The sequence below is a fragment of the Stegostoma tigrinum genome, chromosome 29 (genome assembly GCF_030684315.1).
Source record: "Stegostoma tigrinum isolate sSteTig4 chromosome 29, sSteTig4.hap1, whole genome shotgun sequence".
In the NCBI taxonomy this organism is placed as follows: domain Eukaryota; kingdom Metazoa; phylum Chordata; class Chondrichthyes; order Orectolobiformes; family Stegostomatidae; genus Stegostoma; species Stegostoma tigrinum.
In genome coordinates, this window is record NC_081382.1 from 45725986 (window position 1) to 45750847 (window position 24862).

General features: G+C 54.2%; 1 protein-coding gene across 5 annotated transcripts in view; it reads left to right on the forward strand.

Moving 5' to 3' along the window:
• Positions 1 to 24862, forward strand: part of sardh (sarcosine dehydrogenase) — a 135077-nt gene that overhangs the window by 78407 nt on the left and 31808 nt on the right. For all 5 annotated transcript variants that reach the window (XM_059638237.1, XM_059638236.1, XM_059638235.1 and 2 more), the window contains 6 exons: positions 4950 to 5054; positions 8308 to 8437; positions 9865 to 9951; positions 12838 to 12928; positions 21987 to 22128; positions 23641 to 23724. In XM_059638237.1, the coding sequence (XP_059494220.1) occupies positions 4950 to 5054; positions 8308 to 8437; positions 9865 to 9951; positions 12838 to 12928; positions 21987 to 22128; positions 23641 to 23724 (639 nt within the window). The remainder of the gene's footprint in view (positions 1 to 4949; positions 5055 to 8307; positions 8438 to 9864; positions 9952 to 12837; positions 12929 to 21986; positions 22129 to 23640; positions 23725 to 24862) is intronic.

Sequence of the window (24862 nt, forward strand, 5' to 3'; positions counted from 1 at the left end):
TCATGAGGCAGTGAGCAGGGGGCCCGCGGTTACTGTTATTAGCCCTTTCTCGCTGCGTAAAAGTGAGACTTGCGTTTCCAATGGCACCTCGGCTCCGTGTCAGATCCCACAGACTGTGCTGTGGTTGTGAACGAACAATAGACGTGTCGCCACGTCCCTCCAGCTCCTTCAGTGGGGACAACCACCCTCAGCGATCACAGACTGCCTCCAGGTACAGAGAACCTCCCTCTACACTGTCCCCACCCAACACTGCCAGCAGGGACAGCACGGGGTTAGATACAGAGAACCTCCCTCTACACTGTCCCCACCCAACACTGGCAGCAGGGACAGCACGGGGTTAGATACAGAGAACCTCCCTCTACACTGTCCCCACCCAACACTGGCAGCAGGGACAGCACGGGGTTAGATACAGAGAACCTCCCTCTACACTGTCCCCACCCAACACTGGCAGCAGGGACAGCACGGGGTCAGATACAGAGAACCTCCCTCTACACTGTCCCCACCCAACACTGCCAGCAGGGACAGCACGGGGTTAGATACAGAGAACCTCCCTCTACACTGTCCCCACCCAACACTGCCAGCAGGGACAGCACGGGGTTAGATACAGAGAACCTCCCTCTACACTGTCCCCACCCAACACTGGCAGCAGGGACAGCACGGGGTTAGACACAGAGAACCTCCCTCTACACTGTCCCCACCCAACACTGGCAGCAGGGACAGCACGGGGTCAGATACAGAGAACCTCCCTCTACACTGTCCCCACCCAACACTGCCAGCAGGGACAGCACGGGGTTAGACACAGAGAACCTCCCTCTACACTGTCCCCACCCAACACTGGCAGCAGGGACAGCACGGGGTCAGATACAGAGAACCTCGCTCTACACTGTCCCCACCCAACACTGCCAGCAGGGACAGCATGGGGTTAGACACAGAGAACCTCCCTCTACACTGTCCCCACCCAACACTGCCAGCAGGGACAGCACGGGGTTAGATACAGAGAACCTCCCTCTACACTGTCCCCACCCAACACTGCCAGCAGGGACAGCACGGGGTTAGACACAGAGAACCTCCCTCTACACTGTCCCCACCCAACACTGGCAGCAGGGACAGCACGGGGTTAGATACAGAGAACCTCCCTCTACACTGTCCCCACCCAACACTGCCAGCAGGGACAGCACGGGGTTAGACACAGAGAACCTCCCTCTACACTGTCCCCACCCAACACTGCCAGCAGGGACAGCACGGGGTTAGATACAGAGAACCTCCCTCTACACTGTCCCCACCCAACACTGCCAGCAGGGACAGCACGGGGTTAGATACAGAGAACCTCCCTCTACACTGTCCCCACCCAACACTGGCAGCAGGGACAGCACGGGGTTAGATACAGAGAACCTCCCTCTACACTGTCCCCACCCAACACTGGCAGCAGGGACAGCACGGGGTCAGATACAGAGAACCTCCCTCTACACTGTCCCCACCCAACACTGCCAGCAGGGACAGCACGGGGTTAGATACAGAGAACCTCCCTCTACACTGTCCCCACCCAACACTGCCAGCAGGGACAGCACGGGGTTAGATACAGAGAACCTCCCTCTACACTGTCCCCACCCAACACTGGCAGCAGGGACAGCACGGGGTTAGACACAGAGAACCTCCCTCTACACTGTCCCCACCCAACACTGGCAGCAGGGACAGCACGGGGTCAGATACAGAGAACCTCCCTCTACACTGTCCCCACCCAACACTGCCAGCAGGGACAGCACGGGGTTAGACACAGAGAACCTCCCTCTACACTGTCCCCACCCAACACTGGCAGCAGGGACAGCACGGGGTCAGATACAGAGAACCTCGCTCTACACTGTCCCCACCCAACACTGCCAGCAGGGACAGCATGGGGTTAGACACAGAGAACCTCCCTCTACACTGTCCCCACCCAACACTGCCAGCAGGGACAGCACGGGGTTAGATACAGAGAACCTCCCTCTACACTGTCCCCACCCAACACTGCCAGCAGGGACAGCACGGGGTTAGACACAGAGAACCTCCCTCTACACTGTCCCCACCCAACACTGGCAGCAGGGACAGCACGGGGTTAGATACAGAGAACCTCCCTCTACACTGTCCCCACCCAACACTGCCAGCAGGGACAGCACGGGGTTAGACACAGAGAACCTCCCTCTACACTGTCCCCACCCAACACTGCCAGCAGGGACAGCACAGGGTTAGATACAGAGAACCTCCCTCTACACTGTCCCCACCCAACACTGGCAGCAGGGACAGCACGGGGTTAGATACAGAGAACCTCCCTCTACACTGTCCCCACCCAACACTGCCAGCAGGGACAGCACGGGGTTAGATACAGAGAACCTCCCTCTACACTGTCCCCACCCAACACTGCCAGCAGGGACAGCACGGGGTTAGATACAGAGAACCTCCCTCTACACTGTCCCCACCCAACACTGGCAGCAGGGACAGCACGGGGTTAGACACAGAGAACCTCCCTCTACACTGTCCCCACCCAACACTGCCAGCAGGGACAGCACGGGGTTAGACACAGAGAACCTCCCTCTACACTGTCCCCACCCAACACTGGCAGCAGGGACAGCACGGGGTTAGATACAGAGAACCTCCCTCTACACTGTCCCCACCCAACACTGCCAGCAGGGACAGCACGGGGTTAGATACAGAGAACCTCCCTCTACACTGTCCCCACCCAACACTGCCAGCAGGGACAGCACGGGGTTAGATACAGAGAACCTCCCTCTACACTGTCCCCACCCAACACTGGCAGCAGGGACAGCACGGGGTCAGATACAGAGAACCTCCCTCTACACTGTCCCCACCCAACACTGCCAGCAGGGACAGCACGGGGTTAGATACAGAGAACCTCCCTCTACACCATCCCCACCCAACACTGGCAGCAGGGACAGCACGGGGTTAGATACAGAGAACCTCCCTCTACACTGTCCCCACCCAACACTGGCAGCAGGGACAGCACGGGGTCAGATACAGAGAACCTCCCTCTACACTGTCCCCACCCAACACTGGCAGCAGGGACAGCACGGGGTTAGATACAGAGAACCTCCCTCTACACTGTCCCCACCCAACACTGCCAGCAGGGACAGCATGGGGTTAGTTACGGACAAACTCTCTCTACACTGTCCTCACCCAACACTGCCAACAGGGACAGCACGGGGTTAGATACAGAGAACCTCCCTCTACACTGTCCCCACCCAACACTGCCAGCAGGGACAGCATGGGGTTAGTTACGGACAAACTCTCTCTACACTGTCCTCACCCAACACTGCCAACAGGGACAGCACGGGCTTAGATACAGAGAAACTCTCTCTACACTGTCCCCATCGAACACTGCCAGCAGGGACAGCACGGGGTTTGATACGGACAAACTCTCTCTACACTGTCCCCACCCAACACTGCCAGCAGGGACAGCATGGGGTTAGATACGGACAAACTCTCTCTACACTGTCCCCACCCAACACTGCCAGCAGGGACAGCACGGGGTTAGATACGGACAAACTCTCTCTACACTGTCCCCACCCAACACAGCCCACAGGGACAGCTCGGGGTTAGATACAGAGAAACTCTCTCTACACTGTCCCCATCGAACACTGCCAACAGGGACAGCACGGGGTTAGATACGGACAAACTCTCTCTACACTGTCCCCACCCAACACTGCCCACAAGGACAGCACGGGGTTAGATACAGAGAAACTCTCTCTCTACACTGTCCCCACCCAACACTGCCAACAGGGACAGCACGGGGTTAGATACAGAGGAACTCTCTCTACACTGTCCTCACCCATTACTGCCAACAGGGACAGCACGGGGTTAGATACAGAGGAACTCTCTCTACACTGTGCCCACCCAACACTGCCAGCAGGGACAGCATGGGGTTAGATCCCGAGGAACTCTCTCTACACTGTCCCCATCGAACACTGCCAACAGGGACAGCACGGGGTTAGATACCAAGAAACTCTCTCTACACAGTCCCCACCCAACACTGCCAGCAGGGACAGCATGGGGTTAGATCCCGAGAAACTCTCTCTACACTGTCGCCATCGAACACTGCCAACAGGGACAGCACGGGGTTAGATACCAAGAAACTCTCTCTACACAGTCCCCACCCAACACTGCCAACAGGGACAGCACGGGGTTAGATACAGAAAAACTCTCTCTACACTGTCCCCACCCAACAATGCCAACAGGGACAGCACAGGGTTAGATACAGAGAAACTCTCTCTCTACACCGTCCCCATCCAACACTGCCAACAAGGACAGCACGGGGTTAGATACAGAGAAACTCTCTGTACACTGTCCCCATCCAACACTGCCAACAGGAACGGCATGGGGTTAGATACAGAGAAACTCTCTCTCTGCACTGTCCCCACCCAACAATGCCAACAGGGACAGCACAGGGTTAGATACAGAGAAACTCTCTCTCTACACCGTCCCCATCCAACACTGCCCACAGGGACAGCACGGGGTTAGATACAGAGAAACTCTCTCTCTGCACTGTCCCCACCCAACACTGCCAATAGGGACAGCACAGGGTTAGATACAGAGAAACTCTCTCTCTGCACTGTCCCCACCCAAAACTGCCAGAAGGGACAGCATGGGGTTAGATACAGAGAAACTGTCTCTACACTGTCCCCATCGAACACTGCCAACAGGGACAGCACGGGGTTAGATACAGAGAAACTCTGTCTCTACACTGTCCCCATCGAACACTGCCAACAGGGACAGCACGGGGTTAGATACAGAGCGTTTGAGTTAAATATAGTTTGATGCGGGACAGTGTAGAGGGAGTTTTACTTTGTATTTAACCCCGTACTGTCCCTGTCCTGGGAGTAGTTGACTGTGTAGAGGGAGATTTACTTGGTTGGAATTTACATCTCAAGCTCCTTTCTCGGTTTTACTTTTACTCACAGAATATGCCAAATGTTCGGGATCATGACAGCTCTGTGTATCTCCGTCTCCAGGGGGATGCCCTGTCTGTTGGTGGATATGAACCTAACCCAAACTTCTGGGAAGAGGTGAGATGGAAAGAGACAGAGTTGGATTGGGAGAGTGGGACCGCAGCAGACACTCTCACAGGGGGTAGTGTTGGTTATTGTGTGAGGGCTGTGGGATCAGAGACGAGTTGGAGTGTATGGACACGGGGGTGGGATTAGGAGTAGATTGGAGAGGCCTGACTTTGTGGTACAGAAAACAGTGTCAGAGCTAAGACAAGCAGCTCAGAGCAGAAACACATCACTGAGAAATGGAAACCCCCTCAACCCCTGGATCTAATTTTTCTAATCTACTGCTTTTGTTAAGAATTTAAATAAACAATTTGTCTCAGGAGCAGAAATTAGTTTCCAAAAGTTGTGTCTGCAGCAAATGGAGTAATCTTGAGAGACTGTGATTATATACAGAACAGCATTATTTCACAATATAAAAAACATTCTGGGGCAATTAAGAGTCAACCACTTTGCTGTGGGTCTGGAGCCACTAGTAGACCAGACCAGGTAAAGATGGCACTTTCCTTCCATAAGACCATAAGCCATAGGAGTGGAAGTAAGGCCATTCGGCCCATCAAGTCCACTCGGCCATTTAAATCATGGCTGATGGGCATTTCAACTCCACTTCCCTGCACTCTCCCTGTAGCCCTTGTTTCCTTGCGAGATCAAGAATTTATCAATCTCTGCCTTGAAGGCATCCAACGTCCCGGCCTCCACTGCGCTCCGTGGCAATGAATTCCATGAACCCACCACTCTCTGACTGAAGAAATGTCGCCCCATTTCTGTTTTAAATTTACCCCCTCTAATTTTAAGTCTGTGCCCACGGGCCCTAGTCTCCCCACCTAACGGAAACAACTTCCCAGCTTCCACCTTTTCTAAGCCATACATTATCTTCCCTGAAGGGCATTAGCGAACCAGATGGGTTTTTCCAAAAATCAGCAACGGATTCATGGCCATCTTTAGATTCCTAATTCCACACATTTATTGAATTCAAATTTCACCATCTGCTGTGGCAGGATTCGAACCCTAGTCCCCAGAATGTTATCTGGATCTCCGGATTATCAGTCCAGTGATAATACCATGAGACCGTTTTGATGAAGATGGAAATAGCATTTCCAAGCTGATAGAATTGAACAGCAGACCGTTGTTTCCATTGTGTAGTACCTCGGTTAGACCACACCTGGAATACCGTGCGCAGCTCTGGTCTCTGTATTTCAGTAACATTATAGAATAAGCAAGAAAACAAAAAATAAAATTTGCAAAGTTGATGCTGGAACTGAGAGGTTCTAAATCATGAAAAAGCTTCCTGTCTTTAGGATGCTGAAGATTAGATTATATTCTCTACAGTGTGGAAACAGGCCCTTCAGCCCAAGAAGCCCACATTGCCCCTTGAAGCATCCCACCCAGACCCATCCCCCTGTAACCCACACATCCCTGTGTGACTTGATAATGGTCTTTAAAATTATGGAGAGATATAAACAGATAGATCTGGAGAAGACATTTCCACTTGTTAGGAAAACCAGAACAAGGGATAATCAATGGATGTACATGGAATAGTGTAGGTTAGATGGGCTTCAGATCAGTATGACAGGTCGGCACAACATCGAGGGCCGAAGGGCCTGTACTGTGCTGTAATGTTCTATGTTCTAATACTGTCAATGTTGTAAATTAATGTAAATACTGTTGTTAATCCAATCAGGACTTCAGAAAAAATATCTTTATCCATACTCAGGAGGATCTGCTCCTATGCAGAACAGTTAGAACAAATAAATTCGAAACATTTTGGGAAAAGTTCGATAAGCATAGATCACAAAGGGACATACAGAACTGCTATGAAGTAGGAAGCCATTCAGTACATCATGTCTAAACTAGCTCACCAAATAAGCATTCCACTCTATGTGAAAATATTACCTCCTTCAGTAATTCTGTGAATTTTCTCCTCAGTTCACACTCTCATTGCCCTTTGAATGCTTCGAGTGAACCTGCCTCCCCCCCACACTCTCAGACAGTACGCTCCAGACCCTAACCACTGCCTCCCCACCACACACTCAGACAGTATGTTCCAGACCCTAACCACTGCCCCCCCCACACTCCCAGACAGTACGTTCCAGACCCTAGCCACTGCCCCCCCCACACTCTCAGACAGTACATTCCAGACCCTAATCACTGCACCCCCCACACTCCCAGACAGTACGTTCCAGACCCTAACCACTGCCCTCCCACACTCTCAGACAGTACATTCCAGACCCTAACCAGTGGCCTCCCCACACCCTCAGACAGTACATTCCAGACCCTAATCACTGCCCCCCCCACACTCCCAGACAGTACATTCCAGACCCTAACCACTGCCCCCCCCACACTCTCAGACAGTACATTCCAGACCCTAACCAGTGGCCCCCCCACACTCTCAGACAGTACGTTCCAGACCCTAACCAGTGCCCCCCCGCCACACTCCCAGACAGTACATTCCAGACCCTAACCACTGCCTCCCCCCACACTCTCAGACAGTACATTCCAGACCCTAACCAGTGCCCCCCCCACACTCTCAGACAGTACATTCCAGACCCTAACCAGTCCCACCCCACACTCCCAGACAGTACATTCCAGACCCTAACCACTCCACCCCCCCCACACTCTCAGACAGTACATTCCAGACCCTAACCACTGCCTCCCCACCACACACTCAGACAGTATGTTCCAGACCCTAACCACTGCCCCCCCCACACTCCCAGACAGTACGTTCCAGACCCTAGCCACTGCCCCCCCCAACACTCTCAGACAGTACATTCCAGACCCTAACCACTGCCCCCCCCCACACTCTCAGACAGTACATTCCAGACCCTAACCACTGCCTCCCTCTACACACTCTCAGACAGTACGTTCCAGACCCTAACCACTGCCTCCCTCCACACACTCTCAGACAGTACGTTCCAGACCCTAATCACTGCCTTGCCCCACACTCTCAGATAGTACATTCCAGACCCTAACCACTGCCTCCCCACACACTCTCAGACAATATGTTCCAGACCCTAAGCCCTTGGTATGGGAGAGAGATTCTCCTGATATGATCAGAATAGAAGGACATTGTGACAGGGTGAGATGAAGGGGTGTATGTTGGTTCACACATGGAGCATAAACCCTGGCCAGGAGCAGGTGGGCTGAATGCTACAAATTCTGTGTCCAGTGTTGGCCCATAAACAGAGAGAGTGGACATTGGTTGTAGGGACAGTGACCTTGTTGCTTTGGACCCATCTATCTACTTTGATTTTGATGTCTCTTTTTTCAGGTGTCAGATAAATTTGCCTTCAGCCTTTTTGACCTGGACTGGGATGTTTTCACACAGTTGATTGAAGGAGCTATGAACCGTATCCCTGCTCTGGAGACCACGGGGGTGAAGTCAACTGTGTGTGGCCCAGGTACAGAGGAGCTCATGCCCAATGCAGTGTGCCAGGATTGCTGCTTGTTCCTTCTCCTGCCCCAGGCTCAGCTCAGCAGTAACCGTCTCTCTGGCCTTCAGTCCTTGCTGCTTGGGTTCTAATGTTCCTACCGACATCAGTGGACACAGGCCAGGCTTGGAACCTGGGATTGACCCAGACAGTATGATCAAACAGCTCCATTTACGAGTGGGTAGCAGCTGGCCCAGTTTGATGTGGGCGATGTCTCCTTTATGTGTAAGGAAGGTCTGGGCATGGGTGTTGCTCAATTTAATGTTCGTTCTGCCACAGTGCACAGTGGAGTGGAGGAGATGGTTCACTCCTGAAGCAGCTCCATCTCTGATGAGGAGACTGGGCCTGGGTTTGTGGTGATGTGTGGGAACAATCCCTGACACAACTCTGACTGAGACTGTGATAACAAAGTGTGAGGCTGGATGAACACAGCAGGCCAAGCAGCATCTCAGGAGCACAAAAGCTGACGTTTCGGGCCTAACCCTTCATCAGAGAGGGGGATGGGGAGAGGGTTCTGGAATAAAAAGGGAGAGAGGGGGAGGCGGACCGAAGATGGAGAGAAAAGAAGATAGGTGGAGAGAGTATAGGTGGGGAGGTAGGGAGGGGATAGGTCAGTCCAGGGAAGACGGACAGGTCAAGGAGGTGGGATGAGGTTAGTAGGTAGGAAATGGAGGTGCGGCTTGGGGTGGGAGGAAGGGATGGGTGAGAGGAAGAACAGGTTAGGGAGGCGGGGAAGAGCTGGTGAAGTCCACATTGATACCATTGGGCTGAAACCTGACCCTGACCCTGACCCTGACCCCAACCCCAACCCCTCCACCCAGTGCATCCCAAAACCAGTCCAACCTGTCTCTGCCTCCCTAACCTGTTCTTCCTCTCACCCATCCCTTCCTCCCACTTCAAGCCGCACCTCCGTCTCCTACCTACTAACCTCATCCCACCTCCTTGACCTGTCCGTCTTCCCTGGACTGACCTATCCCCTCCCTACCTCCCCACCTATACTCTCCTCTCCACCTATCTTCTTTTCTCTCCATCTTCAATCCGCCTCCCCCTCGCTCCCTATTTATTCCAGAACCCTCACCCCATCCCCCTCTCTGATGAAGAGTCTAGGCCTGAAACGTCAGCTTTTGTGCTCCTAAGAAGCTGCTTGGCCTGCTGTGTTCATCCAGCTTCACACTTTATTATCTTGGATTCTCCAGCATCTGCAGTTCCCATTATCACTGACTGAGACTGTGCTGAGTGACAGCTGGTGGAGCTGTGTTCTTACTCAGGGAGATGTGTTATCCCTGATAAAGGGATAGCTCCTTAAAATTGTCTCTGGAGGGTGTCCTCTGTGCTTGAAACAGTCTCTTGCTGTGACAGGGAGAGATAGTCCAAAAGTAATGATGCCTGTTTTGTAGAGTCATTCACTGCTGACCACAAGCCCCTGATGGGAGAGGCTCCTGAGCTCCGAGGCTATTATCTGGGATGCGGATTCAACAGTGCAGGTGAGAAGCTGGGGTCCTCATGGTTCCTGAGCTCTGACTGTCTTTGGTCTTGATTAGCACACAGCACAGAAACACTTGCAACCAAGTTCTTCATGCATGAGCCTCAGGCTGACAACAAGTGATCAGGCAGGTTCAGGGTAGTCTTACCGTCAGTTTGATGTCCTTCCTCAGAGGATGACATTAGAACAAGGACTTAGAACAAGCAGAATCACTGACCCACCGACAGTGCGGCGCTCCCTCAGCACTGACCCTCCAACAGGGCCCACTCCCTCAGCACTGACCCTCCAACAGTGCTCACTCCTTCAGCACTGACCCTCCGACAGTGCTCACTCCTTCAGCACTGACCGTCCGACAGTGCCCACTCCCTCACACTAACCCTCCGACAGTGCCTGCTCCCTCAGCACTGACCCTCCGACAGTGCAGCGATCCCTCAGCACTGACCCTCCGACAGTGCGGCGCTCCCTCAGCTCTGACCTTCCGACAGTGCCCGCTCCCTCAGCTCTGACCCTCCGACAGTGCCCGCTCCCTCAGCTCTGACCCCCCGACAGTGCCCACTCCCTCAGCACTGATCCTCCGACAGTGCGGCGCTCCCTCAGCACTGACCCTCCAACAGTGCGTCACTCCCTCAGCACTGACCCTCCGACAGTGCCCACTCCCTCAGCACTGACCCTCCGACAGTGCGGCGCTCCCTTGGCACTGACACTCCGACAGTGCGGCGCTCCCTTGGTGCTGACCCTCCGACAGTGCCCACTCCCTCAGCACTGACCCTCCGACAGTGCGATGCTCCCTCAGCTCTGACCCTCCAACAATGTGGTGCTCCCTTGGCACTGACCCCCCGTCAGTGCCCACTCCCTTAGCACTGACCCTCCGACAGTGCGATGCTCCCTCAGCACTGACCTCCGACAGTGCCCACTCCCTCAGCACTGACCTCCGACAGTGCCCACTCCCTCAGCACTGACCGTCCGACAGTGTTGTGCTCCCTCAGCACTGACCCTCCGACAGCGCCCACTCCCTCAGCACTGACCCTCCAACAGCGCCCACTCCCTCAGCACTGACCCCCCCCCCCCGATAGTGCAGCACTCCCTCGGCACTGACCCTCCGACAGTGCGATGCTCCCTCAGCACTGACCCTCCGACAGTGCGGCGCTCCCTCGGCACTGACCCTCCAACAGTGCCCTCTCCCTCAGCACTGACCGTCCGACAGTGTTGTGCTCTGTCAGCACTGATCCCCCTACAGTGCCCACTCCCTCAGCACTGACCCTCCGACAGTGCGGCGCTCCCTCAGCACTGACCCTCCGACAGTGCGGCGCTCCCTCAGCACTGACCCTCCAAATGCGCAGCGGTCCCTCGGCACTGACCCCCCGAGCGTGCGGCGATCCCTTGGCACTGACCCTCCAACAGTGCAGCGCTCCCTCAGCACTGACCCTCCAACAGTGTCTACGCCCTTGGCACTGACCCTCCGACAGTGCCCCCTCCCTCAGCACTGATCCCCCGACAGTGCCCACTCCCTCAGCACTGACCCTCCGACAGTGCGGCGCTCCCTCAGCACTGACCCTCCGACAGTGCACACTCCCTCAGCACTGACCCTCTGACAGTGCGGCGCTCCCTCAGCACTGACCCTCCGACAGTGCGGCGCTCCCTCAGCACTGACCCTCCGACAGTGCCCGCTCCCTCGGCACTGACACTCCGACAGTGCGGCGCTCCCTTGGTGCTGACCCTCTGACAGTGCCCACTCCCTCAGCACTGACCCTCTGACAGTGCCCGCTCCCTCAGCACTGATCCCCCGACAGTGCCCACTCCCTCAGCACTGACCCTCCGACAGTGCGGCACTCCCTCAGCACTGACCCTCCAACAGTGCGGCGCTCCCTCCGCATTGACGCACTGACAGTGCGGCTCTCCCTCAGCACTGACCCTCTGACAGTGCCCACTCCCTCAGCACTGACCCTCCGACAGTGCGGCGCTCCCTCAGCACTGACCCTCCGACAGTGCCCACTCCCTCAGCACTGATCCCCCGACAGTGCCCACTCCCTCAGCACTGACCCTCCGACAGTGCGGCGCTCCCTCAGCACTGACCCTCCGACAGTGCACACTCCCTCAGCACTGACCCTCCGACAGTGCCCACTCCCTCAGCACTGACCCTCCGACAGTGCGGCGCTCCCTCAGCACTGACCCTCCGACAGTGCACACTCCCTCAGCACTGACCCTCTGACAGTGCCCGCTCCCTCGGCACTGACACTCCGACAGTGCGGCGCTCCCTTGGTGCTGACCCTCCGACAGTGCCCACTCCCTCAGCACTGACCCTCCGACAGTGCCCGCTCCCTCAGCTCTGACCCTCCGACAGTGCCCGCTCCCTCAGCTCTGACCCTCTGACAGTGCCCGCTCCCTCAGCTCTGACCCCCTGAAGTCACCACTTTCTGACTGTTGAAGTGGAGAACTACCTCAATCTTCGGTGACACTCGAGATTCACAGAAGGATTTTCATCCACTTGCTGTAACTGGCTCAGCTGAAGGCCATTGGTTGCAAATGCAGTAAATAGATTAGATTCCCTACAGTGTGGAGACAGGCCCTTCGGCCCAACAAGTCAACAACGCCCCTTGAGCATCCCACCCCAATTTAGCATGGCCGATCACCTAACCTGCACATCTTTGGACTGTGGGAGGAAACCAGAGCACCCGGAGGAAACCCACACAGACACGGGGAGAATGTGCAAACTCCACACAGACAGTCACCCGAGGCTGGAATTGAACCCGGGTCCCTGGCGCTGTGAGGCCGAAGTGCTAACCACTGTGCCACCGTGCCGCCCCAATGGTGCATATGTCTAGTGTTTCCCGCTGTGTCTTATCACGGGTAGAGCAGTACATTAATGCCATGCATTCCTCATCCTCAGGAATGATGTTGGGTGGTGGTTGTGGGAAGGAGCTTGCTCACTGGGTCATCCATGGACGGCCGGAGAAGGACATGTATGGTTATGACATCCGGTAAGGAAACCATCAGACAAATAGACAATTTCAGCCCATCTCCACCATAGTGAGAGTCAGTGTGTGTGGGACTGTACCCCAGTGAGAGTCAGTGTGTGTGGGACAGTATCCCAGTGAGAGTCAGTGTGTGTGGGACTGTACCCCAGTGAGAGTCAGTGTGTGTGGGACTGTACCCCAGAGAGAGTCAGTGTGTGTGGGACTGTACCCCAGTGAGAGTCAGTGTGTGTGGGACTGTACCCCAGTGAGAGTCAGTGTGTGTGGGACTGTACCCCAGTGAGAGTCTGTGTGTGTGGGACTGTACCCCAGTGAGAGTCAGTGTGTGTGGGACTGTACCCCAGTGAGAGTCAGTGTGTGTGGGACTGTACCCCAGTGAGAGTCAGTGTGTGTGGGACTGTACCCCAGAGAGAGTCAGTGTGTGTGGGACTGTACCCCAGTGAGAGTCAGTGTGTGTGGGACTGTACCCCAGTGAGAGTCAGTGTGTGTGGGACTGTACCCCAGTGAGAGTCAGTGTGTGTGGGACTGTACCCCAGAGAGAGTCAGTGTGTGTGGGACTGTACCCCAGTGAGAGTCAGTGCGTGTGGGACTGTGCCCCAGTGAGAGTCAGTGTGTGTGGAGCTGTACCCCAGTGAGAGTCAGTGTGTGTGGGACTGTACCCCAGAGAGAGTCAGTGTGTGTGGGACTGTACCCCATTGAGAGTCAGTGTGTGTGGGACTGTACCCCAGTGAGAGTCAGTGTGTGTGGGACTGTACCCCAGTGAGAGTCAGTGTGTGTGGGACTGTACCCCAGTGAGAGTCAGTGTGTGTGGGACTGTACCCCATTGAGAGTCAGTGTGTGTGGGACTGTACCCCAGTGACAGTCAGTGTGTGTGGGATTGTACCCCAGTGAGAGTCAGTGTATGTGGGACTGTACCCCAGTGAGAGTCAGTGTGTGTGGGAGCCGTACCCCAGTGAGAGTCAGTGTGTGTGGGACTGTACCCCAGTGAGAGTCAGTGTGTGTGGGACTGTACCCCAGAGAGAGTCAGTGTGTGTGGGACTGTACCCCAGTGAGAGTCAGTGTGTGTGGGACTGTACCCCAGTGAGAGTCAGTGTGTGTGGGACTGTACCCCAGTGAGAGTCAGTGTGTGTGGGACTGTACCCCATTGAGAGTCAGTGTGTGTGGGACTGTACCCCAGTGACAGTCAGTGTGTGTGGGATTGTACCCCAGTGAGAGTCAGTGTATGTGGGACTGTACCCCAGTGAGAGTCAGTGTGTGTGGGAGCCGTACCCCAGTGAGAGTCAGTGTGTGTGGGACTGTACCCCAGTGACAGTCAGTGTGTGTGGGACTGTACCCCAGTGAGAGTCAGTGTGTGTGGGAGCTGTATCCCAGTGAGAGTCAGTGTGAGTGGGACCTGTACCCCAGTGAGAGTCAGTGTGTGTGGGACCGTACCCCAGTGAGAGTCAGTGTGTGTGGGACTGTACCCCAGTGAGAGTCAGTGTATGTGGGACTGTACCCCAGTGAGAGTCAGTGTGTGTGGGAGCTGTATCCCAGTGAGAGTCAGTGTGTGTGGGACTGTACCCCAGTGACAGTCAGTGTGTGTGGGACTGTACCCCAGTGAGAGTCAGTGTGAGTGGGACCTGTACCCCAGTGAGAGTCAGTGTGTGTGGGACTGTACCCCAGTGAGAGTCAGTGTGTGTGGGACTGTATCCCAGTGAGAGTCAGTGTGTGTGGGACTATACCCCAGTGAGGGTCAGTGTTTGTGGAACTGTACCCCAGTGAGAGTCAGTGTGTATGGGACTGTACCCCAGAGAGAGTCAGTGTGTGTGTGGGACTGTACCCCAGTGAGAGTCAGTGTGTGTGGGACTGTACCCGAGTGAGAGTCAGTGTGTGTGGGACTGTATCCCAGTGAGAGTCAGTGTGTGTGGGACTGTATCCCAGTGAGGGTCAGTGTTTGTGGGACTATACCCCAGTGAGGGTCAGTGTTAGTGGGGCTGTACCCCAGTGAGAGTCAGTGTGTATGGGACCGTGCCCCAGTGAGAGTCAGTGTGTGTGGGACTGTACCCCAGTGAGAGTCACTGTGTGCGGGACTGTACCCCAGTTAGATTCAGTGTGTGTGTGGTACTGTACCCCAGTGAGAGTCACTGTGTGCGGGACTGTACCCCAGTTAGATTCAGTGTGTGTGTGGGACTGTACCCCAGTGAGAGTCACTGTGTGCGGGACTGTACCCCAGTGAGAGTCAGTGTGTGTGTGGTACTGTACCCCAGTGAGAGTCACTGTGTGTGGTACTATACCCCAGTGAGAGTCACTGTGTGCAGGACTGTACCCCAGTGAAAGTCAGTGTGTGTGGGACTGTACCCCAGTGAGAGTCAGTGTGTGTGGGACTGTACCCCAGTGAGAGTCAGTGTGTGTGGTACTATACCCCAGTGAGAGGCACTGTGTGCGGGACTGTACCCCAGTGAGAGTCAGTGTGTGTGGGACTGTACCCCAGTGAGAGTCAGTGTGTGTGGGACTGTACCCCAGAGAGAGTCAGTGTGTGTGGGACTGTGCCCCAGTGAGAGTCAGTGTGTGTGGGACTGTGCCCTAGTGAGAGTCAGTGTGTGTGGGACTGTGCCCCATTGAGAGTCAGTGTGTATGGGACTGTACCCCAGTGAGAGTAAGTGTGTGTGGGACTGTACCCCAGAGAGAGTCAGTGTGTGTGGGACTATACCCCAGTGAGAGTCAGTGTGTGTGGGACTGTACCCCAGAGAGAGTCAGTGTGTGTGGGACTGTGCCCCAGTGAGAGTCAGTGTGCGTGGGACTGTGCCCCAGTGAGAGTCAGTGTGCGTGGGACTGTACCCCAGTGAGAGTCACTGTGTGCGGGACTGTACCCCAGTGAGAGTCAGTGTGTGGGACTGTACCCTAGAGAGAGTCAGTGTGTGTGGGACTGTACCCCAGTGAGAGTCAGTGTGTGTGGTACTGTACCCCAGAGAGAGTCAGTGTGTGTGGGACTGTGCCCCAGTGAGAGTCAGTGTGTGCGGGACTCTACCCCAGTGAGAGTCAGTGTGTGGGACTGTACCCCAGAGAGAGTCAGTGTGTGTGGGACTGTGCCCCAGTGAGAGTCAGTGTGTGTGGGACTGTGCTCCAGTGAGAGTCAGTGTGTGTGGGACTGTACCCCAGTGAGAGTCAGTGTGTGTGGGACTGTGCCCCATTGAGAGTCAGTGTGTATGGGACAGTACCCCAGTGAGAGTAAGTGTGTGTGGGAGCTGTACCCCAGTGAGAGTCAGTGTGTGCAGGACCGTACCCTAGTTAGAGTCAGTGTGTGTGGGACCGTACCCCAGTAAGAGTCAGTGTGTGTGGGAGCTGTACCCCAATGAGAGTCAGTGTGTGTGGGACTGTACCCCAGTGAGAGTCAGTGTGTGTGGGACGGTAGCCCAGTGAGAGTCAGTGTGTGTGGGACTGTATCCCAGTGAGAGTCAGTGTGAGTGGGACCTGTACCCGGGTGAGAGTCAGTGTTTGTGGGACTATACCCCAGTGAGGGTCAGTGTTTGTGGAACTGTACCCCAGTGAGAGTCAGTGTGTATGGGACTGTACCCCAGAGAGAGTCAGTGTGTGTGTGGGACTGTACCCCAGTGAGAGTCAGTGTGTGTGGGACTGTACCCGAGTGGAGTCAGTGTGTGTGGGACTGTACCCCAGTGAGAGTCAGTGTGTGTGGGACTGTACCCCAGAGAGAGTCAGTGTGTGTGGGACTGTACCCCAGTGAGAGTCAGTGTGTGTGGGACTGTACCCCATTGAGAGTCAGTGTGTGTGGGACTGTACCCCAGTGAGAGTCAGTGTGTGTGGGACTGTACCCCAGTGACAGTCAGTGTGTGTGGGATTGTACCCCAGTGAGAGTCAGTGTATGTGGGACTGTACCCCAGTGAGAGTCAGTGTGTGTGGGAGCCGTACCCCAGTGAGAGTCAGTGTGTGTGGGACTGTACCCCAGTGACAGTCAGTGTGTGTGGGACTGTACCCCAGTGAGAGTCAGTGTGTGTGGGAGCTGTATCCCAGTGAGAGTCAGTGTGAGTGGGACCTGTACCCCAGTGAGAGTCAGTGTGTGTGGGACCGTACCCCAGTGAGAGTCAGTGTGTGTGGGACTGTACCCCAGTGAGAGTCAGTGTATGTGGGACTGTACCCCAGTGAGAGACAGTGTGTGTGGGAGCTGTATCCCAGTGAGAGTCAGTGTGTGTGGGACTGTACCCCAGTGACAGTCAGTGTGTGTGGGACTGTACCCCAGTGAGAGTCAGTGTGTGTGGGAGCTGTATCCCAGTGAGAGTCAGTGTGAGTGGGACCTGTACCCCAGTGAGAGTCAGTGTGTGTGGGACTGTACCCCAGTGAGAGTCAGTGTGTGTGGGACTGTATCCCAGTGAGAGTCAGTGTGTGTGGGACTATACCCCAGTGAGGGTCAGTGTTTGTGGAACTGTACCCCAGTGAGAGTCAGTGTGTATGGGACTGTACCCCAGAGAGAGTCAGTGTGTGTGTGGGACTGTACCCCAGTGAGAGTCAGTGTGTGTGGGACTGTACCCGAGTGAGAGTCAGTGTGTGTGGGACTGTATCCCAGTGAGAGTCAGTGTGTGTGGGACTGTATCCCAGTGAGGGTCAGTGTTTGTGGGACTATACCCCAGTGAGGGTCAGTGTTAGTGGGGCTGTACCCCAGTGAGAGTCAGTGTGTATGGGACCGTGCCCCAGTGAGAGTCAGTGTGTGTGGGACTGTACCCCAGTGAGAGTCACTGTGTGCGGGACTGTACCCCAGTTAGATTCAGTGTGTGTGTGGGACTGTACCCCAGTGAGAGTCACTGTGTGCGGGACTGTACCCCAGTGAGAGTCAGTGTGTGTGTGGTACTGTACCCCAGTGAGAGTCACTGTGTGTGGTACTATACCCCAGTGAGAGTCACTGTGTGCAGGACTGTACCCCAGTGAAAGTCAGTGTGTGTGGGACTGTACCCCAGTGAGAGTCAGTGTGTGTGGGACTGTACCCCAGTGAGAGTCAGTGTGTGTGGTACTATACCCCAGTGAGAGTCACTGTGTGCGGGACTGTACCCCAGTGATAGTCAGTGTGTGTGGGACTGTACCCCAGAGAGAGTCAGTGTGTGTGGGACTGTACCCCAGTGAGAGTCAGTGTGTGTGGGACTGTACCCCAGAGAGAGTCAGTGTGTGTGGGACTGTGCCCCAGTGAGAGTCAGTGTGTGTGGGACTGTGCCCTAGTGAGAGTCAGTGTGTGTGGGACTGTGCCCCATTGAGAGTCAGTGTGTATGGGACTGTACCCCAGTGAGAGTAAGTGTGTGTGGGACTGTACCCCAGAGAGAGTCAGTGTGTGTGGGACTATACCCCAGTGAGAGTCAGTGTGTGTGGGACTGTACCCCAGAGAGAGTCAGTGTGTGTGGGACTGTGCCCCAGTGAGAGTCAGTGTGCGTGGGACTGTGCCCCAGTGAGAGTCAGTGTGCGTGGGACTGTACCCCAGTGAGAGTCACTGTGTGCGGGACTGTACCCCAGTGAGAGTCAGTGTGTGGGACTGTACCCTAGAGAGAGTCAGTGTGTGTGGGACTGTACCCCAGTGAGAGTCAGTGTGTGTGGTACTGTACCCCAGAGAGAGTCAGTGTGTGTGGGACTGTGCCCCAGTGAGAGTCAGTGTGTGCGGGACTCTACCCCAGTGAGAGTCAGTGTGTGTGGGACTGTACCCCAGTGAGAGTCAGTGTGTGTGGGACTGTACCCCAGTGAGAGTCAGTGTGTGTGGGACTGTACCCCAGAGAGAGTCAGTGTGTGTGGGACTGTGCCCCAGTGAGAGTCAGTGTGTGTGGGACTGTGCTCCAGTGAGAGTCAGTGTGTGTGGGACTGTACCCCAGTGAGAGTCAGTGTGTGTGGGACTGTGCCCCATTGAGAGTCAGTGTGTATGGGACTGTACCCCAGTGAGAGTAAGTGTGTGTGGGAGCTGTACCCCAGTGAGAGTCAGTGTGTGCAGGACCGTACCCTAGTTAGAGTCAGTGTGTGTGGGACCGTACCCCAGTAAGAGTCAGTGTGTGTGGGAGCTGTACCCCAATGAGAGTCAGTGTGTGTGGGACTGTACCCCAGTGAGAGTCAGTGTGTGTGGGACGGTAGCCCAGTGAGAGTCAGTGTATGTGGGACTGTATCCCAGTGAGAGTCAGTGTGAGTGGGACCTGTACCCGGGTGAGAGTCAGTGTTTGTGGGACTATACCCCAGTGAGGGTCAGTGTTTGTGGAACTGTACCCCAGTGAGAGTCAGTGTGTATGGGACTGTACCCCAGAGAGAGTCAGTGTGTGTGTGGGACTGTACCCCAGTGAGAGTCAGTGTGTGTGGGACTGTACCCGAGTGAGAGTCAGTGTGTGTGGGACTGTATCCCAGTGAGAGTCAGTGTGTGTGGGACTGTATCCCAGTGAGGGTCAGTGTTTGTGGGACTATACCCCAGTGAGGGTCAGTGTTAGTGGGGCTGTACCCCAGTGAGAGTCAGTGTGTATGGGACCGTGCCCCAGTGAGAGTCAGTGTGTGTGGGACTGTACCCCAGTGAGAGTCACTGTGTGCGGGACTGTACCCCAGTTAGATTCAGTGTGTGTGTGGTACTGTACCCCAGTGAGAGTCACTGTGTGCGGGACTGTACCCCAGTTAGATTCAGTGTGTGTGTGGGACTGTACCCCAGTGAGAGTCACTGTGTGCGGGACTGTACCCCAGTGAGAGTCAGTGTGTGTGTGGTACTGTACCCCAGTGAGAGTCACTGTGTGTGGTACTATACCCCAGTGAGAGTCACTGTGTGCGGGACTGTACCCCAGTGAGAGTCAGTGTGTGTGGGACTGTACCCCAGTGAGAGTCAGTGTGTGTGGGACTGTACCCCAGTGAGAGTCAGTGTGTGTGGTACTATACCCCAGTGAGAGTCACTGTGTGCGGGACTGTACCCCAGTGAGAGTCAGTGTGTGTGGGACTGTACCCCAGAGAGAGTCAGTGTGTGTGGGACTGTACCCCAGTGAGAGTCAGTGTGTGTGGGACTGTACCCCAGAGAGAGTCAGTGTGTGTGGGACTGTGCCCCAGTGAGAGTCAGTGTGTGTGGGACTGTGCCCTAGTGAGAGTCAGTGTGTGTGGGACTGTGCCCCATTGAGAGTCAGTGTGTATGGGACTGTACCCCAGTGAGAGTAAGTGTGTGTGGGACTGTACCCCAGAGAGAGTCAGTGTGTGTGGGACTATACCCCAGTGAGAGTCAGTGTGTGTGGGACTGTACCCCAGAGAGAGTCAGTGTGTGTGGGACTGTGCCCCAGTGAGAGTCAGTGTGCGTGGGACTGTACCCCAGTGAGAGTCACTGTGTGCGGGACTGTACCCCAGTGAGAGTCAGTGTGCGGGACTGTACCCTAGAGAGAGTCAGTGTGTGTGGGACTGTACCCCAGTGAGAGTCAGTGTGTGTGGTACTGTACCCCAGAGAGAGTCAGTGTGTGTGGGACTGTGCCCCAGTGAGAGTCAGTGTGTGCGGGACTCTACCCCAGTGAGAGTCAGTGTGTGGGACTGTACCCCAGAGAGAGTCAGTGTGTGTGGGACTGTGCCCCAGTGAGAGTCAGTGTGTGTGGGACTGTGCTGCAGTGAGAGTCAGTGTGTGTGGGACTGTACCCCAGTGAGAGTCAGTGTGTGTGGGACTGTGCCCCATTGAGAGTCAGTGTGTATGGGACTGTACCCCAGTGAGAGTAAGTGTGTGTGGGAGCTGTACCCCAGTGAGAGTCAGTGTGTGCAGGACCGTACCCTAGTTAGAGTCAGTGTGTGTGGGACCGTACCCTAGTTAGAGTCAGTGTGTGTGGGACCGTACCCCAGTGAGAGTCAGTGTGTGTGGGAGCTGTACCCCAATGAGAGTCAGTGTGTGTGGGAGCTGTACCCCAGTGAGAGTCAGTGTGTGCAGGACCGTACCCTAGTTAGAGTCAGTGTGTGTGGGAGCTGTACCCCAATGAGAGTCACTGTGTGCGGGACTGTACCCCAGTGAGAGTCAGTGTGCGGGACTGTACCCTAGAGAGAGTCAGTGTGTGTGGGACTGTACCCCAGTGAGAGTCAGTGTGTGTGGGACTGTATCCCAGTGAGAGTCAGTGTGTGTGGGAGCCCGTACCCCAGTGAGAGTCAGTGTGTGTGGGACTGTACCCCAGTGAGAGTCACTGTGTGTGTGGGACTGTACCCCAGTAAGAGTCACTGTGTGTGTGGGACTGTACCCCAGTGAGAGTCAGTGCGTGTGGGACTGTACCCCAGTGAGAGTCAGTGTGTGTGGGACTGTACCCCAGTGAGAGTCACTGCGTGTGGGACTGTACCCCAGTGAGAGTCAGTGTGTGTAGGACTGTACCCCAGTGAGGGTCAGTGTGTGTGGGATGGTAGCCCAGTGAGAGTCAGTGTGTGTGTGACTGTACCCCAGTGAGAGTCAGTGCATGTGGGACTGTACCCCAGTGTGAGTCAGTGCGTGTAGGACTGTACCCCAGTGAGAGTCAGTGTGTGCGGGACTGTACCCCAGTGAGAGTCAGTGCATGTGGGACTGTACCCCAGTGAGAGTCAGTGTGTGTAAGACTGTACCCCAGTGAGGGTCAGTGTGTGTGGGATGGTAGCCCAGTGAGAGTCAGTGCGTGTGTGACTGTACCCCAGTGAGAGTCAGTGCATGTGGGACTGTACCCCAGTGAGAGTCAGTGTGTGTAGGACTGTACCCCAGTGAGAGTCAGTGTGTGCGGGACTGTACCCCAGTGAGAGTCAGTGCATGTGGGACTGTACCCCAGTGAGAGTCAGTGTGTGTAGGACTGTACCCCAGTGAGGGTCAGTGTGGTATGATTTGAATGTTGGTGTGGGTGGGCTTCCTTGAGTGTCTTGCAAGTTGGGGCGGGGTTTTGTTGGAGGTTTGTGTGTTTCGGGAGAGGGGAGTGTTTGCCGTAGTTTGGGTGTGTTTGGTGTTGGCGTGGTCGGGATGATGACTTTGAATATAGTGGAGATGGGTGTTTGCATGCACAGGGAGACAAGTGTTTGTGTGTGTATGGTGAGGGATCTGTCTGCGGGTGGTGAGTGGTCTCTCTGGGGGGTGTAATATCTGAACCTGTATTTTTTGGCACAGTCGTTTCCATCATTCATTGACCAATAACAATCGCTGGATCCGAGAGCGAAGCCATGAATCTTACGCCAAGAATTATTCGGTCGTGTTTCCCTATGATGAACCCCTCGCGGGTAGGAACATGAGGCTCGATCCCCTGCATCAGGTCAGTGTTAATGACCTGGTGCTTGGCAAGACAAATGGACTGTGGCAGATCACGGGAACTAATCCTCTCATCGATATTTTTCAGCCACATTGTATCCAGGAGACTGGCTCGATTCCGATAAAAAGCAGCACAGTCCCTTTGACTATCACTCACCCCGTCTCTTAGCATCTTCTGCGGTCTGCGATCTCTCTCTTCCTTCTTTTCTTCACCACACCCTGCCCTCTCTCTGTCTGTCTCTCTCCATCCTGCCAGACAGTTTAGGCTTTCCTTTGTCAATCACAGAATAACTCTTGAGACAGATTTGTGCAAGTGTTTAAGAAATTAATCATGGCCTTATCACGTGAACTTCAGCCATTTATTACTCTGCCTCTGCAACATCCTTCAGTTCCTGTGCCTTTAGCTGGGATCCCGGGGCCGTGCTGGGAACCACGGGTGGTAATTCAGTTGTCATTTCTGCGACATGGATTTCAGGAGACAATTTTTAAGTGGAAAATAGTGTTCTTAAGCATAACTGTAACAGATCAGTAAAGGGTTAAACACCCAGAAGCAAAAATAAATTGAAAAATATTCTACAAGCAGCTTCAACATTCCCACCTCCAGGAACTTCACCCCACGTTAAATGTTGTTTCATTTTGTGCTTGAAGTGAATGTGTCACAGAACATGGGCTGTGTTAAAATGAGAGCTTTCCTATCTTGTCTATTCTGCAGTATTACATTTCCAAGATAAAAGCTTTTCAATAGATTGGTGAATCCAATTTTGTCTGGGCATTTTGTGACTGGGTTGAGACGATATTTTCTAAACATTGGGGCAGCACGGTGTCTCAGGGGTTAGCACTGCAGCCTCACAGTGCCTGGGACCCAGGTTCGATTCCGGCCTTGGGTGACCGTCTGTGTGGAGTTTGCACATTCTCCCCGTGTCTGCATGGGTTTTCTCTGGGTGCTCCAGTTTCCTCCCACAGTCCAAAGATGTGCAGGCTAGGTGGATCGCCGTGCTAAATTGCTACATAGTGTTGAGGGGTGTTTGGGCTATAGGGGGATGGGTCTGGGTGGGATGCTTCAAGGGCCATCGTGGACTTGTTGGGCCGAAGGGCCTGTTTCCACACTTTAGGGAATCTAATCTAATCTAAACACAGGCTGCAGCAGTTGAAGAAGATGAATGCTGGGCCCAACCACTAACATCCCATGTCCTACATGCCCAGAGTGAAAAAGCATGATGCTATCAGTCGGTGTGTGGGGAGTCAAAGCTTCACTGTTCTGATGAATTTGCAGTTTTCCGCAGTCAATCTCCATGAGTACAGAATTAATTTGCTGCAGGATGGTTGTCCAAAGAGGTTTTTAAACATGGACTGCCAACTTGTAGGTTGGGATCTGGATGGGGAGATAGGGAGGAATGTGTAGAGAATGGAGTACATGTGCACACTATGAAGGGTGCACATCTTTAGGAAGGCTGTGTTTTCTCTGCACCATTGTGCTGGTGATAGTGATTGAGGTTTGACATTTGTCTATCCTCAGGAGCTCCTTCAGCAGGGTTGTGTATTCCAAGAGCGACACGGATGGGAACGACCTGGTTGGTTCAATCCCAAAGGACCTGCTCCAGTAAGTGATATCTAATCATTAACCTCACAGTTAACTTGAAAGTAAACATATTTTGTAAATTGGACAGCATCAGCTGGGAAGGTGCTATAACCAACGTGTAAATTCTGAGGACTTTCTGAAGGATGGTCTGGTCAGAGGTGAAGATGTTTGCTGATGTTTGCATTGCACCAATGTTCAGCGTCATTCATGACTCCTGAGACACGGAAGCAGACAGTTCCTAAATGAAACAAGACCCAGACAATATTTGGATTTCAGCTGCAAAGTGGCAGTATCTCACCTCCTGATTCCCCGAAGCCTGTCCACCATCTACAAGGCACAAGTCAGGAGTGTGATGGTTTATTCCCCACTTGCTGGGATGAGTGCAGCCCCAACAACACTGAAGAAACTTGACACCGTCCAGGACAAAGCAGCCCCCACTTGATTGGCACAACATCCACAAACATCCATGCCCCCCACCACTGAGGCTCAATAGCAGCAGTGGATGATATCTACAAGACACACTGCAGAAATTCACCGAGGCTCCTTAGAAAGCACCTTCCAAACCAACAACCACAGGACAAGGACAGCAGGTGCAAGGAACACCACCCCCTACAAATTCCCCTCTGAGCCACTCGCCACCCTGACTTGGAAATATATCACTGTTCCTTCACTGTCAGTGGGTCAAAATCCTGGAGGGCATTGTGTGTCAACTCACAGAAGATAGCTCACCACCACCTTCTCAAGGGCAGCTAGGGATAGGCACTAAATGCTGGCCAGCCAGTGATGTAAAACAATGAGTAAGTGTGATTGTTGCACATTTCATCTCACATTCCTAAATGTTTTATTTAAGCATAAAAGTGACGAAGTTACAGTGCCTTTCTGAAGGACCTCTCAAATACCAGAGTTAGGAGCTACCCGTTGCACGTCATGCTTTAGGAAAGGTGCTGAGGGAACAGGAAATGATAGTAGAGTTACTCTGCAGGCTCTTCGCATTATTTCCCTCAATGAGTTTCTCACTGAATTATCTGTCAGTCATTTAGCATCTCAAGTGTTTTACAGATAATGGATGCATTGGAGATTATCTTTCAAAATAGTCTCTGGAATCATTCCTGTAAATGGAAAGTAGCCAATTTAATCCCATTATTGAAGAAGGGAGAGT